At 43.0% G+C, this 16,032-nt stretch overlaps 1 protein-coding gene across 1 annotated transcript in view; it reads left to right on the plus strand.

The window, feature by feature from the left end:
• slc25a46 (solute carrier family 25 member 46) overlaps window positions 1-16,032 on the plus strand; it is a 64,508-nt gene that overhangs the window by 2,276 nt on the left and 46,200 nt on the right. The window contains exon 2 of the mRNA XM_067982946.1: window positions 15,786-15,828. Within this exon, the coding sequence (XP_067839047.1) occupies window positions 15,786-15,828 (43 nt within the window). The remainder of the gene's footprint in view (window positions 1-15,785; window positions 15,829-16,032) is intronic.

A 16,032-nucleotide genomic window follows, 5' to 3' on the forward strand; every position in this document is an offset into this window, starting at 1 on the left:
ATTATTGGCAGGTGTCCCTTAATGCAGTGGTCCAATTCTGCTTTGCATTTGTTACACCATTAGGGCTGTATGAGTTTATAGTCATGCTTTTTGGAATGAAGAATGCATCCACCATGTTTCAGTGGCTGGTGGATTCAGTTCTGATAGGGGCCTGGGGATTATATCAGAGCATACACTGATGTTAGGACAGAAATTTGAAGGTGAGAGCGATCACCTTTCTTAAGGTTAGAGTGATCGTGAGCAAATTTTCAAGGGGCAAGAAAGATGGCTTAAGAGTAAGAGATTAAAGAGACTGATAGAATGAAGTAGTGTTCAAGGACACATATTACGATAGAGACCAGAAGTGGTCTTGAGTCCAGAGAGTGCAGTTCTGACAGACCTGGCAGGGATAAAACTTGATGCAAGTCATAACAGTTGAACAGATGGCGCACGCATGCATGTGTTTTTATTAGAGACAGTTTGTAAAAAGTGTGCACACTGTTCTTCCTGTGCAGATAAGCATGTTTATTAATATATTGGATGTTTATAATCAATGTGTACTGATCCTGGCCTAGCAAATTAACATTCCACTAATACCGATCAATATGTTCTTCTCATAAATAGTTACCCTGCTATAGTTATCCAGTTCAATTATTTGCACTGTATGTCTATTGATTGGTTGATAACATTATGCTTTTAGTGGGATTAATAGTTTTTTTAGAAGTAATTTCGCAATCCTGTTAATAATCTTACTACTGCTTCGTGAGTTGCCTTTCGATGTGTAGGAGCAGGTTTATTTTTCAGTTGTATTTAGATTCGTTGTGTTCTGCCTTGTCTGTACTACACTGAAGGCATCTGCTGCTAGGTAATTCTATCCTTGCAAAATCAATTTATTTTACAACTGCAGGCCTGAAGAACATAAAATACTTTCTGCTTTGATTCCTGAGAATGTTAGAGCAAACAATATATATTTTTTGCATTGTGCATTTTTTAATTTACAAAATGCAAATAGGTTTTTTTAACTGTTTTCAATTGTTGCTGCATTGCTCAGCATGTTCATAGAAATTTCATAGCTTGTGGGCTGAGAACTGTAGTCAGGTTCAATAGAAGAATCGGGGTAATCCCCCTCTAGATCATGTATTTCTCCATTTGTCAGAATTCTTCTTTAAGGCACATGTACTATACTTACCTGGTATCTCACTGCTTTTGTAGCATACAGCTTCAATGCAAGAATGATTTGAGCTGCCTTGTTACATTTGCACCATCAGAATCTGCCTGCATTGATTAAATTTCGCATGCACGGAATGTCAAGAATTGTAAAATGCTCACTAGGCCAAAAATTGAAAAGTAACCAAGATATTTAATCATATAAAGGCTGAATACGTGGTGGCTACATTGGGTAGTGTGAACACTGGTAGGATACAACACCTGGTAGGTTGAACATAAGAAATAGGAGCAGGAGTAGGCTATACGGCCCCACGAGCCTGCTCCGCTATTCAATAAGATCATGGCTGATCATCTACCTCAACTCTACTTTCCCATCCTATCCCCATATCCCTTGATTCCCTTAGTATCCAAATATCCATCAATCTCAGTCTTGAATATACTCAGCGACTGAGCAACCACAGCTCTCTGGGGTAGAGAATTCCAAAGATTCACAACCCTCTGAGTGAAGAAATTTTTCTTTATCTCAGTCCTAAATGGCTGACCCCTTTTCTTAATACTTTGACCTCTAGTTCTAGACACTCCAGCCAGGGGAAAACAGCCTCTCAACATCTACGTTATTGTGCTCTCTAAGAATTTTATACGTTTCAATGAGATCACCTCTCATTCTTCTAAACTCCAGAGAATATAGGCCCATTCTATTCAATCTCTCTTCATAGGACAACCCTCCCATCCCAGGAATCAATCTAGTGAACCTTCATTGCACTCCCTCTAAGGCAAGTATATCCTTCCTTAGGTAAGGAGACCAAAACTGTGCACAGTACTCCAGGTGTGGTCTCACCAGAGCCCTGTATAATTGCAGCGACCTCCTTATTCTTATACTCCAATCCCCTTGCAATAAAGGCTAACATACTATTTCATCCCTCTCTGCCTCCTCCCGATATCCCCACCAATGACGATCCGGATTCTTTCCCCTCAGTCTGGTTCAGTAAAAACTGAAGTCGAATACATTTTAAAGTTCATCACAACTTTAATAGCAGGGTTCTTAGTCTGCAGCATTGATTTGGACTCCTGATAGAGCCCCTCGATGCTGGCAGAGCAAGAACAAGAAACATACAGAAATCCACACGTTTTTATACAAATCAATAGGGGTTGGAACATACTTAACGAGGGTCAACACCAATCATAAGCCGGACATAGGTTGCCATGCGAGGTTACATTATTGCCGGCCAATCATAGATCGTCCATGTGCTGATCGTGCTGCTGTTAGACATCAAAGGGGATACTTCCTCACCTTCCAACCTGGAATGTTCTTTTCTGTTCCTTATCTCCCAACCTGGAATGTCTTTCAACTTTGGCTAAGCTCGTTACCTATATTGATCTGCCATAAACATGGAGACATTCAGACCAGTCCTTGAATCACATCAAAGACTCTACATTGATAAGACAATGCAAACCTGCTGACTACGCAAACATATGGCCCAGCAGGATGCCAGGCCACCTGTACCAATCTCAGTTACTAACTAATTAACCCTTTCTAACCATTTTGCATTCTGCTTCTTTGCCACATAGGCATCTTAATATTTTACCGAAAACTGACCACGTAGGGATTCTCATTCCCCCCTTTTATCATTTCATGATAACCAATTATTACGGTGCTCACTAGTTCTGCAGCGCAGCAACATTTAAGTAAGCAATAAACTATAAGAATTATAACAATGAATATGACTAGCCCTTGAACTAGAGAAGTCCCAATAGAACACAGACATGTTTCATCAATACGCCTTTGTACTCTTATCTGTTCTCAGGAACAGACTCCTTCTAAACATCTCTCAAGTAAGCTGCGAATGTCCTTGGTCAGCTAAACCTATTCATGTTAGTTTGAAAAGGCTAACACAGTCAAATATCCGATGGTGCTTTATATTTTGTTTCCAGCCTAACTAGACTGAATGGTACCTTTCAGACCATTTTACACCTGTGAATTGGTGCCCTCCCCATTATATCCCTTAATCCAAATTCTCCCTACAATATCCCGTTAGATGCTGTACCTCATCTTAACCAGGTTCCCTTCGTGTTGGCCACCAGTCCGGGTGGAAGAGAGGCAGAGTATCTGATAAGAACATAAGAAATTGGAGCAGGAGTAGGCCAATCGGCCCCTCGAGCCTGCTCCGCCATTCAATAAGATCATGGCTGATCTGATCCCAACCACAAATCTAAAGAACACAAGAAGTAGGAGCAGGACCCGGCCACACAGCCCCTGGGCCCTCTGCGCCACCCACAGGGCATTGACCGATCCGAACTCAGCTTCATGTCCAATTTCCTGCCCGCTCCCCATAACCCCTAATTCCCTTTACTTCTAGAAAACTGTCTATTTCTGTTTTAAATTTATTTAATGATGTAGCTTCCACAGCTTCCTGGGGCAGCAAATTCCACAGACCTACCACCCTCTGAGTGAAGAAGTTTCTCCTCATCTCAGTTTTGAAAGAGCAGCCCCTTATTCTAAGATTATGCCCCCTAGTTCTAGTTTCACCCATCTTTGGGAACATCCTTACTGCATCCACCCGATCAAGACCCTTCACAATCTTATATGTTTCAATAAGATCGCCTCTCATTCTTCTGAACTCCAATGAGTAGAGTCCCAATCTACTCAACCTCTCCTCATATGTCCGCCCCCTCATCCCCGGGATTAACCGAGTGAACCTTCTTTGTACTGCCTCGAGAGCAAGTATGTCTTTTCTTAAGTATGGAGACCAAAACTGTATGCAGTATTCCAGGTGCGGTCTCACCAATACCTTATATAACTGCAGCAATACCTCCCTGTTTTTATATTCTATCCCCCTAGCAATAAAAGCCAACATTCTGTTGGCTTTCTTGATCACCTGCTGCACCTGCATACCAACTTTTTGATTTTCTTGCACTAGGACCCCCAGATCCCTTTGTACTGCAGTACTTTCCAGTCTCTCGCCATTAAGAAAATAACTTGCTCTCTGATTTTTCCTGCCAAAGTGCATAACCTCACATTTTCCAATATTATATTGCATCTGCCAAATCTCCGCCCACTCACCCAGCCTGTCTATATCCCCTTGCAGGTTTTTTATGTCCTCCTCACTCTCTACTTTCCCTCCCATCTTTGTATCATCTGCAAATTTTGATATGTTGCACTCGGTCCCCTCCTCCAAATCGTTAATATAGATTGTAAAGAGTTGGGGACCCAGCACCGACCCCTGTGGAACACCACTGGTTACTGGTTGCCAGTCCGAAAATGAACCATTTATCCCAACTCTCTGCTTCCTGTTCGATAACCAATCCTCCACCCATGCCAGAATATTACCCCCAATCCCGTGATTTTTTATCTTAAGTAATAATCTTTTATGTGGCACCTTGTCGAATGCCTTCTGGAAGTCTAAATACACTATGTCCACTGGTTCCCCTTTATCCACCCTGTACGTTATATCCTCAAAGAACTCAAGCAAATTTGTCAGACATGACTTCCCCTTCATAAAGCCATGCTGACTTTGTCCTATTAAATTATGCTTATCTAAATGTTCCGTTACTGTCTCCTTAATAATAGACTCCAAAATTTTACCCACCACAGATGTTAAGCTAACTGGCCTATAATTTCCAGCCTTCTGCCTACTACCCTTTTTAAGTAAGGGTGTTACATTAGCAGTTTTCCAATCTGCCGGGACCTCTCCTGAGTCCAGGGAATTTTGGAAAACTATCACCAAAGCATCCACAATCCCTACTGCCACTTCCCTCAAGACCCTAGGATGGAAGCCATCAGGTCCAGGGGATTTATCCGCCTTGAGTCCCATTATTTTACTGAGTACCATCTCCTGAGTGATTTTAATCGTATTTAGCTCCTCCCCCCGTAGAGTCCCCTGTTTGTCCAGTGTTGGGATATTCTTAGTGTCCTCTACTGTAAAGACTGAAACAAAATATTTGTTCAGCATTTTTGCCATCTCCATGTTTCCCACCATTAATTTCCCGGTCTCATCCTCTAAGGGACCTACGTTTGCCTTAGCCACCCTTTTTCTTTTTATATAACTGTAGAAACTCTTGCTATCTGTTTTTATATTTTTTGCTAATTTCTTTTCATAATCTAACTTCCCTTTCTTAATCAATCCTTTAGTTACTTTTTGCTGTCTTTTGAAGAATTCCCAATCTTCTATCCTCCCACTAAGTTTGGCTACCTTATATGTCCTTGTTTTTAGTCGGATACTATCCTTGATTTCTTTACTTAGCCACGGATGGCTGTCATTTCTTTTACACCCTTTTTTCCTCAGTGGAATATATTTATTTTGAAAGTTGTAAAATAACTCCCTAAATGAACACCACTGCTCATGTACCGTCTTACCCTTTAATCTATTTTCCCAGTCCACTTTAATCAATTCCGCTCTCATACCATCATAGTCTCCTTTATTCAAGCTCAGTACGCTTGTTTGAGAATCAACCTTCTCACCCTCTAATTGGATATGGAATTCAACCATGTTGTGGTCGCTCGTTCCAAGGGGATCCTTAACTAGGACATTATTAATTAATCCTGACTCATTACATAGGACCAGGTCCAAGGTTGCCTGCCCCCTTGTAGGATCAGTTACATACTGCTCAAGAAATCCATCCCTGATGCACTCAATGAACTCGTCCTCAAGGCTGCTCTGCCCAATTTGATTTGTCCAGTTAATATGATAATTAAAATCCCCCATAATTATGGCTGTTCCCTTATTACATGCCCCGACTATTTCCTGATTAATACTTCTTCCAGCAGAGTTGCAACTATTAGGAGGCCTATATACTACGCCCACCAATGTTTTTTTCCCCTTATTATTCCTTATCTCCACCCAAACTGTTTCATTATCTTGATGCTTTGTCCCAATATCATTTATCTGTATTACAGTGATTCCTTCCTTTATTAACATGGCCACCCCACCTCCCCTTCCTTCCTGCCTGTCCTTCCTGATTGTTAAATACCCTGGCATATTTAATTCCCAGTCGTTGTCACCCTGCAGCCATGTTTCTGTAATGGCCACAAGATCATACCCATACGTAGTTATTTGTGCCGTTAACTCGTCCATTTTGTTACGAATGCTACGTGCATTCAGATAAAGAACTTTCAAATCTGTTTTGTGACGCTTAGTTCCTGCTTTTTCCTTTTTTAACACTTTACCTATTACTCCATACCTTCTGTCCCTTCCTGTTACGCTTTCCTCTCTCTCCCTGCTCAGGTTCCCAACCCCCTGCCACTTTAGTTTAAACCCTCCCCAACAACACTAGCAAACACTCCTCCTAGGACAGCGGTCCCGGCCCTGCCCAGCTGCAGACCGTCCGGTTTGTACTGGTCCCACCTCCCCCAGAACCGTTTCCAGTGTGCCAGGAATTTGAATCCCTCCCCCTTGCACCATTCCTCTAGCCACGTATTCATTTGAAATATCCTCCTATTTCTACTCTGACTAGCACGTGGCACTGGCAGCAATCCTGAGATTACTACCTTTGAGGTCCTATTTTTTAATTTACCTCCTAACTCCCTATATTCTGCTTTTAGGACCTCATCCTCTTTTTTACCTATATCGTTGGTGCCTATGTGCACCACGACAGCTGGCTGTTCGCCCTCCCCCTCCAAAATGTTCTGTAGCCGCTCCGAGACATCCTTGATCCTTGCACCAGGGAGGCAACACACCATCCTGGAGTCTCGGTTGCGGCCGCAGAAACGCCTGTCTATTCCCCTTACAATTGAGTCCCCTATCACTATAGCTCTTTCACTCTTTTTCCTCCCAGCCTGTGCAGCAGAGCTACCCGTGGTGCCAGGAAGTTGGCTGCTGCTGCCTTCCCCTGATAAGTTATCCCCCCCCAACAGCATCCAAAGTGGCATATCTGTTTGAGAGGGGGATGGCCACAGGGGACCCCTGCACTACCTGCCTGCACCTCTTACTCTTCCTGGTGGTCACCCATTCACTTCCTGCCTGTATACCCTTTACCTGCGGTGTGACCAACTCGCTAAACGTGCTATCCACGAGTTTCTCTGCATCGTGGATGCTCCACAGTGAGTCCACCCGCAGCTCCAGCTCCGAGATACGATCGGTCAGTAGCTGCAGGTGGACACACTTCCCGCACACATGGTCGGCAGGGACACTGGTAGTGTCCATGACTTCCCACATCTTGCAGGAGGAGCATATCACGGGTGCGAGGTCTGCTGCCATGACTTGCCTTAGCTTAGTTACCCCTTTTAAATTACGTTGAAATTAGAAAATGTTAACTATACTAGGGACCTCGGTTCACTAAAAAAAAAACACTATCTGCTATAAAACCTGCAGATCTTCCCTTTCTTATTACTTTACTTACAGTAAAATGGTAGAAATACTCACCTGAACCTACTCACCAATCAGCTGCCTCCCCTGTGCCGCGTCACTTTCTGACTGGTGACGTCACCCCGAACTGCCGCTGGTCTCAGAGTCTCGCTCTCAGAGTAAGCTCTGGTCTCGCTCTCTCCCGCCGCTCACCGACTGAACTCTCGCTCTCTCCGCGCTGTTTATATCCCCGCTCTGGTCTCGCTCTTTCCCGCCGCTCACCGACTGAACTCTCGCTCTCTCCGCGCTGTTTATATCCCCGCTCTGGTCTCGCTCTTTCCCGCCGCTCACCGACTGAACTCTCGCTCTCTCCGCGCTGTTTATATCCCCGCTCTGGTCTCGCTCTTTCCCGCCGCTCACCGACTGAACTCTCGCTCTCTCCGCGCTGTTTATATCCCCGCTCTGGTCTCGCTCTCTCCCGCCGCTCACCGACTGAACTCTCGCTTTCTCCGCGCTGTTTATATCCCCGCTCTGGTCTCGCTCTTTCCCGCCGCTCACCGACTGAACTCTCTCTCTCTCCGCGCTGTTTATATCCCCGCTGTTTATATCCCCGCTCTGGTCTCGCTCTTTCCCGCCGCTCATCGACTGAACTCTCGCTCTCTCTGCGCTGTTTATATCCCCGCTCTGGTCTCGCTCTCTCCCGCCGCTCACCGACTGAACTCTCGCTCTCTCCGCGCTGTTTATATCCCCGCTCTGGTCTCGATCTCTCCCGCCGCTCACCGATAATCCTATCAAACTATAATTGTCTTCCCTTTTACATGCACCTTACCCCAGCGGGTGCTACTCCCGGTACCATTAAGATGTGTTCTTAGTTGAAACCACAGAGACAAAGGGAAATTCTCACCCAGGCTCTGTTTTACTATCTTTGCCAAACCCTTCATCCTCTGCTTACATTTATTACATGCAATGAAAATCAAGAAGCACATTACAACAAACTGCACTACGACTAATACATATGAAATTAATCTAATCCAAAGATGGATCTGTATATTCAGTCCCAAATTCCAGAGGTCATTTCACCAGATGGTGACTTTAATTTGGTCAATGTCATGCTTAATGTTGTTATTGTCCTGTTGTAGGTTATAATAAACCTTCTGGGAGAGGCGTATCTCCATTCGCAATGCTTTCAAGTATTTAGGCAACAGGAGTGTCAGATACCCAAATGTGTCCTGATATGCTTTTAAGTCCTTTCTGACATTCTCAGAAACTTGTAAGGTGGTGAGGTTATGCCGGTGTATCTCTACCAGTTCCTCGGGTCCAATCCGAACCAGGACTTCAGAAATGGAGTAGAATTCTGGACTTAAAATATCACAAGTTAGATTGGCATATTTAAACGTTTTCAAATTAGTTGTAACACAGTATTTGCCCTCTCCGGCATATACCACTTAAGTGGGTTTTAGATCCGCCGCTAGGGCCTCCATGGTACAGTTAATATCCGGATTGGTACCGGTATTAAACCCACACTGTGCTTCTAGGCTGTGTCCAACACTATGTGGACACACAGTGACAGCATGTCTAGTAACACATCCCTTTAATTTTGTTCCAGCCAATCAGCTTAAATCTACGTCCTCTAGTTCTTGAACCCTCTGCTAGGGGAAACAGGTACTTCCTGTCTACTTTATCTGGGCCCCTCATAATCTTGTAATTTTGTATCCATCGTGCGGATATCTTCTAAATATTGTTTCTCCCAATTTTATTGTTAACTGATGGGAACCTAACCCTGAATTTTGGAAATCCAAATTACTGTGTCCCTCTTTACTTTAATTTCAGTCCTTTTGATTGATACCAGTGTTTCCTGACTCTTTCATTAATTAGTTGGTTTCTCTATGGACCATGTGTCAGTGCCTTGTTTAAAAGGATTTCTCACTCGCCTGGACCACATTAACCATTTTCCTGTTGTGCTGTTGTCAAGTAACTGAGCCTGTATGAGACTCATTCTTCACTGTATCTTCTTCACGTGTATCCGCATACTAGCAGCATCTCATAGGAACGAGCTTAGTGTTCTTGGATATTAACTTTCTGCTGGCCAGTCTCTTCTTCCTCATGGTATTTCCGAACATTTTCCATGGCACACATCATATGTCCTGTAGGATTCAGTCCTGTAAAAGCAACTGGTTTGTTTAAAGAGTGGTTGCAATAGCTCACCAGGCCATAGGCCTTTGTAATCATGTTCTTCATCCTGATCTCCGTTTCAGATGATGGCAACAGACATTTGTATCTTTTATGTCCATTGTAGCCATTCTTAGGTTTTCAGGTTATCTTATCAAAAAGATCAGGGGTATCTAGAGTGCTTATCTCCCCCTGCATGGTCCCGATGTCAGGGTAGTGGCCAGGCTATTGAGTGTAGTTTTCTCATTATTCATTATCGGCAAGGACACAAATATCTCCATGAGAAAGCTATCAATTTACTATTCTCAACTACACTTTCCTGACTTCCACTAGATTGTATATTTATGCCAGATTGATTTTTTTATCATGCCCAATTCAATGACTTTAGAGAAATTCCCATATCTCCCCACCTCGAGCACTGTGTCTCGGAAGACAACAAATAGGTTATAACAAAACAAATCAATGTTTTCAAAAGAAGAGAATCAGGTTGATATCACCACGCTGTGACATTTGGTATCCGCTGATGTCTGCAGCTAAAGTCTTAAATCTTTAACACCACTGGATCGTTTCCTGCACCAAATTTCTCCAGCAAAGGTTGCACCGTAACTTTGTAACTACTCTTGGTAATCCTGCACCATCAACACTCACGTGGTCCCAAAAAAAAAACAGGGTCACCTGTTTTAAAAGAAACACAGAAAATCCATTGCGGCTCTTCTTGAGAGCCCAAGTGATTAATTTGTCAAATCTTCATTTATTATTTATTTATCCAAAGGCATAATCCCATTACCCGAAACAAATTCAGAAAATAAAACAGGAGAGAGAAATTGCCTAGTCCCTCTCACGCGCTCTCTCTGAAGCACGCAGCCTGTCTGAAATAAACACTGTCTCTCCCACATACAGATGTACGCAGGGCTGCAGACTGGAATTTCTAACTCCAAGTCCTAATCTCTGTGTTTTCAAGATGTAACCACATTAAGCAGACATCATTAGCAGCCGCCTGCTAAGATACGTTATATTCCTCTTTTATTAATTTATTAATGGTTTGGGCATGTGTTTCTAGCACTGTAGCTATCCTTTGCAAATATATGGTCAGCATTTGATCCTCAGACAATTCCTTATCTGTATTTTCATTTATTTTTTAATATATCTTTAATGCGAGACCCTAAATCTCTGACCTTTTGATCTAATGTTGTCAAATCAATGGTGTTAACAACTGAGGCAAAGGCAGTTGCTATATCACTTATCACAGATCTTTACGTCTCCATATTTGCCTATCTCTTTTTACGATGTCCACCTCCATTCCATGTCGCTCTTTGTTTTAACACTTGAGCTAGGAGGTGTTGATCTAATTGTTGAGTTTTCTTAGCAGTCTCAATGCGAGTTATATAATTTGTCAGGGAAGGTCTCCCCTCTTTGGTCAGATCTTGTATTCTACTATTAATTTCAAATAAAATTGAATAGCCCCAGAACTTGTCAAAACTTCCTTATCATACTGTGGCAGGGTAAAACTGATAGGCGTTTAGTACCCTGTGTCAGTACATAGCTCAAGTAATGGACTTCCAATTGTCTAACCTATGCTTCCTTTTCATATGATTTGTTTTACATTCCTTTCTTATCAATTTTTCACTGTAGCGTGAAAACTTATATCTCAGTCAATTGTAGCCTTTGGCATTTCCGAGTGATTGGGACAATTTTACTAATATAACCTATACCAATTGTTACCTCATGTTCACCTGTGTTCTGGGCAAGCCTCAGACAGTTCTCAACCGACTGGGTCATTTCTATCTGTTTGAACTGCTCTTGGCATGACAGTCTGGCTTCTTGGGATGGAAGGGGTTAATATTAACTTGCTCTTGTGGTAGGAGTAACTTGATCCTTCTCCCTTTGAGATTAAGTTTCCACCTTCAAAATTTCTCTTCACACAGGTTTGACTGATTTTTTACTTCACATTTGTGGATTGCTTTATACTATATTTTTGCACACTATTTTTTCACATACTTTTAGTGGATGTGATTATAATCAACGCTCCGAACTGTTCCAGCTTTCCGACTTTTCCTATCAGTGATACCAGATAGTTTTTTTAATCTATCCTGTTAATTTTTAACCTTTTTAAACCACAGCCAATCACAAAATAAACATTCAAAATGCCAATTTTTTGAAGATCCCATGTCTGGAATTTAACATGCCCACACTTTATAAGAACCAGAATTTAATAGGTCACTTAACCTCAATAACTCCAATTTTAATTCAGCAGTATCAGAATTAAACACACGACAAGACAGATACATTACACAAAGGAAGAAAACACGTAAGACACAGTAAGAAGGGGGCGTGGCCCACAACCCCGACAAAAAAAACACTGATCAAAGACAGGCTTTTTAAAGGGACAGTACACTTAAACAACAGAACCTTTCTTTTTCGGGTCTCTGTCTTTTAAACATTTGTCTAGTCACTTAATTCTATCCATATTTTTTTTTTTACAGTACTGTCTCCATAAAGCAATTAGTTCTTTGGCTGTGGTACCTCTGTTATTTTTCCAAATTAATTCCTGAGCCTTTTTGGCGGCATCTAAGTTTTTAGTCAGTGATACTTTGATCACTAGTTCCTGTTTATATCCAATCACCAGGAACTTAAACCCTGACTACCCTCAGTGATATTAACCACTGACCTACCGCTTACAAGTTATTCCCTCAGTACATACGCTGACCCTCAGCCGGAGCTGACCCTCAGTGATATTCGACCACTGACCTCTTCCTGCTATTTCTGTGTATTCGCCAGACTGACCTGAATCTTGTAAGGACGCCACACGAGTGTTAGCGATTGGACGATTCGTCGTCAGACTGACGGATTGGAGGAAAACCGACGTAGTAAATTAAGACTACTTACATCGGGGCGCCATTTCCTTCCTCCGTGTCTGAGACAATCCGCCTCTTACTCCGCGAACTCTCGGTGATCGACCGTTAAGACCGTTACGGGCCACCAAATGACGATCCGGATTCTTTCCCCTCAGTCTGGTTCAGTAAAAACTGAAGTCGAATACATTTTAAAGTTCAGCACAACTTTAATAGCAGGGTTCTTAGTCTGCAGCATTGATTTGGACTCCTGATAGAGCCCCTCGATGCTGGCAGAGCAAGAACAAGAAACATACAGAAATCCACACGTTTTTATACAAATCAATAGGGGTTGGAACATACTTAACGAGGGTCAACACCAATCATAAGCCGGACATAGGTTGCCATGCGAGGTTACATTATTGCCAGCCAATCATAGATCGTCCCTGTGCTGATCATGCTGCTGTTAGACATCAAAGGGGATACTTCCTCACCTTCCAACTTGGAATGTTCTTTTCTGTTCCTTATCTCCCAACCTGGAATGTCTTTCAACTTTGGCTAAGCTCGTTACCTATATTGATCTTCCATAAACATGGAGACATTCAGACCAGTCTTTGAATCACATCAAAGACTCTACATTGATAAGACAATGCAAACCTATGGCCCAGCAAGATGCCAGGCAACCTGTACCAATCTCAGTTACTAACTAATTAACCCTTTCTAACCATTTTGCATTCTGCTTCTTTGCCACATAGGCATCTTAATATTTTACCGAAAACTGACCACGTAGGGATTCTCACCATCACAGAAGCCAGTCTTCAGCCAATTCGATTCACTCCACGTGATATCAAGAAACGGCTGAATGCACTGGATACAGCAAAGACTTTGGGCCCCGACAAGATCCCGGCTGTAGTGCTGAAGACTTGTGCTCCAGAACTAGCTGCGCCTCTAGCCAAGCTGTTCCAGTACAGCTACAACACTGGCATCTACCCGACAAAGTGGAAAATTGCCCAGGTATGTCCTGTCCACAAAAAGCAGGACAAATCCAATCCGGCCAATTACCGCCCCATCAGTCTACTCACAATCATCAGCAAAGTGATGGAAGGTGTCGTCGACAGTGCTATCAAGCTGCACTTACCAAAATCCTGCTCACCGATGCTCAGTTTGGGTTCCGCCAGGACCACTCGGCTCCGGACCTCATTACAGCCTTGGTCCAAACATGGATAAAAGAGCTGAATTCCAGAGGTGAGGTGAGAATGACTGCCCTTGACATCAAGGCAGCATTTGACCGAGTGTGGCACCAAGGAGCCCTAGTAAAATTGAAGTCGATGAGAATCGGGGAAAACTCTCCAGTGGCTGGAGTCATACCTAGCACAAAGGAAGATGGTAGTGGTTGATGGAAGCCAATCATCTCAGCCCCAGGACATTGCTGCAGAAGTTCCTCAGGGCAGTGTCGTGGCCCAACCATCTTCAGCTGCTTCATCAATGACCTTCCCTCCATCATAAGGTCAGAAATTGGGATGTTTGTTGATGATTGCACAATGTTCAGTTCCATTCGCAACCCTTCAGATAATGAAGCAGTCCGAGCCCGCGTGCAGCAAGACTTGAACAATATCCAGGCTTGGGCTGATAAGTGGCAAGTAACATTCAAGCCAGACAAGTGCCAGGCAATGACCATCTCCAACAAGAGAGAGTCGAACCACCTCCCCTTGACATTCAACGGCATTACCATCGCCAAATCCCCCATCAACATCCTGGGGGTCACCATTGACTAGAAACTTAACAGGACCAGCCATATAAATACTGTGGCTACAAGAGCTGGTCAGAGGCTGGGTATTCTGTGGCGAGTGATTCACCTCCTGACTCCCCAAAGCCTTTCCACCATCTACAAGGCACAAGTCAGGAGTGTGATGGAATACTCTCCACTTGCCTGGATGAGTGCAGCTCCAACAACACTCAGAAGCTCGACACCATCCAGGACAAAGCAGCCTGCTTGATTGGCACCCCATGCACCACCCTAAACATTCACTCCCTTCAGCACCGGCACACTGTGGCTGCAGTGTGTACCATCTACAGGATGCACTGCAGCAACTCGCCAAGGCTCCTTCGACAGCACCTGCCAAACCTGCGACCTCTACCACCTAGAAGGACAAGGACAAGGGCAGCAGGCACATGGGAACAACACCACCTTCATGTTCCCCTCCAAGTCACACACCATCCCAACTTGGAAATATATCGCCGTTACTTCATCGTCGCTGGGTCAAAATCCTGGAACTCCCTTCCTAATTGCACTGTGGGAGAAACTTAACCACACGGACTGCAGCAGTTCAAGAAGGCGGCTCACCACCACCTTCTTGAGGCCAATTAAGGATGGGCAATAAATGCTGGCCTCGCCAGTGACTCCCACATCCCTTGAACGAATTTTTAAAGAACTATTTGCCTTCCTAATTGCTTGCTGTATCTGCATGTTAACTTCCTGTGATTCATGTACAAGGACACCCAAGTCCCTCTGACTACCAACATATCTTAGTCTCTCATCTTTTAAAAAATATTCTGCTTTTCTGTTCTTCCCAACAAAGTGAATAATTTCACCTTTCCCCACATTAAACTCCATCTGCCTACTTCTTACCCACTCATTTGACCTGTGTATATCCCTTTGCATCTTCCTCACAGCTTACTTTCCCACCTAGCTTTGTATAGTCAGCAAACTTAGATACATTACATTTGGTCCCTTCATCTAAGTCATTGATATATATTGTAAACAGCTGAGGCCCAAGCACTGATCCTTGTGGCAGCCCACTAGTTACAACCTGCCAACCCAAAAATGACCCGTTTATTCTTACACTCTGTTTTCTGTCCATTAACCAATCCTCAGTCCATGCTAATATATTACCCCCAATCCCATGAGGCCTAATCTTGTGTAACAACCTCTTGTGTGGCACCCACCTTATCGAATGCCTTTTGAAAATCCAAGAATACTACATCCCCTTATCTACCCTGCTAGTTACACCCTCAAAAAATTCTAATAAACTTGTCAAACACGATTTACCTTTCATAAAACCATGTTGACTCTGCCTAATCATATTATGATTTTCTAAGTGTGCTGTTACTACGTCCTTAATAATAGATTCTAGAATCAGTATTTATGTTATTGTGAAAATTCTCTGGATCTTGAAGTGATAATGTTGGCTTCATACCAATATTATTACATTTGCAAGAGTGTTGTCCAATGCTTTCATGCTGGAATAAAGTTACTGTACTGGATGGGGAAGAAGGAGGAATTGGCATATGTAATTAATGTATATAGTTTGAAAAGTCAATTATGATAACATTTTCTCTTGGCTCTTTCTTGTTTTAGATCAGCTAAATAGATTTGCAGGGTTTGGTATTGGTCTTGCAAGGTACAGTATTTATGCTTTTCTTTTCAAACTTCCTGCTGGTATAAGCTAAAGTTTGGGGCTACTGCTTCACAAATCAAACTTTGTAAATGTAAAATAACTAAGGGTGTTTATATTTAAAAAAAGCTGTAAACATTATACGCCACGCATGATGTCGGTCTCCTGATAGAATTGTAAGGGACTACAAGGAGAAGCTGATTCTGTAAA

This window comes from Heptranchias perlo, chromosome 4 (assembly GCF_035084215.1).
Source record: "Heptranchias perlo isolate sHepPer1 chromosome 4, sHepPer1.hap1, whole genome shotgun sequence".
Classification (NCBI taxonomy): Eukaryota; Metazoa; Chordata; class Chondrichthyes; order Hexanchiformes; family Hexanchidae; genus Heptranchias; species Heptranchias perlo.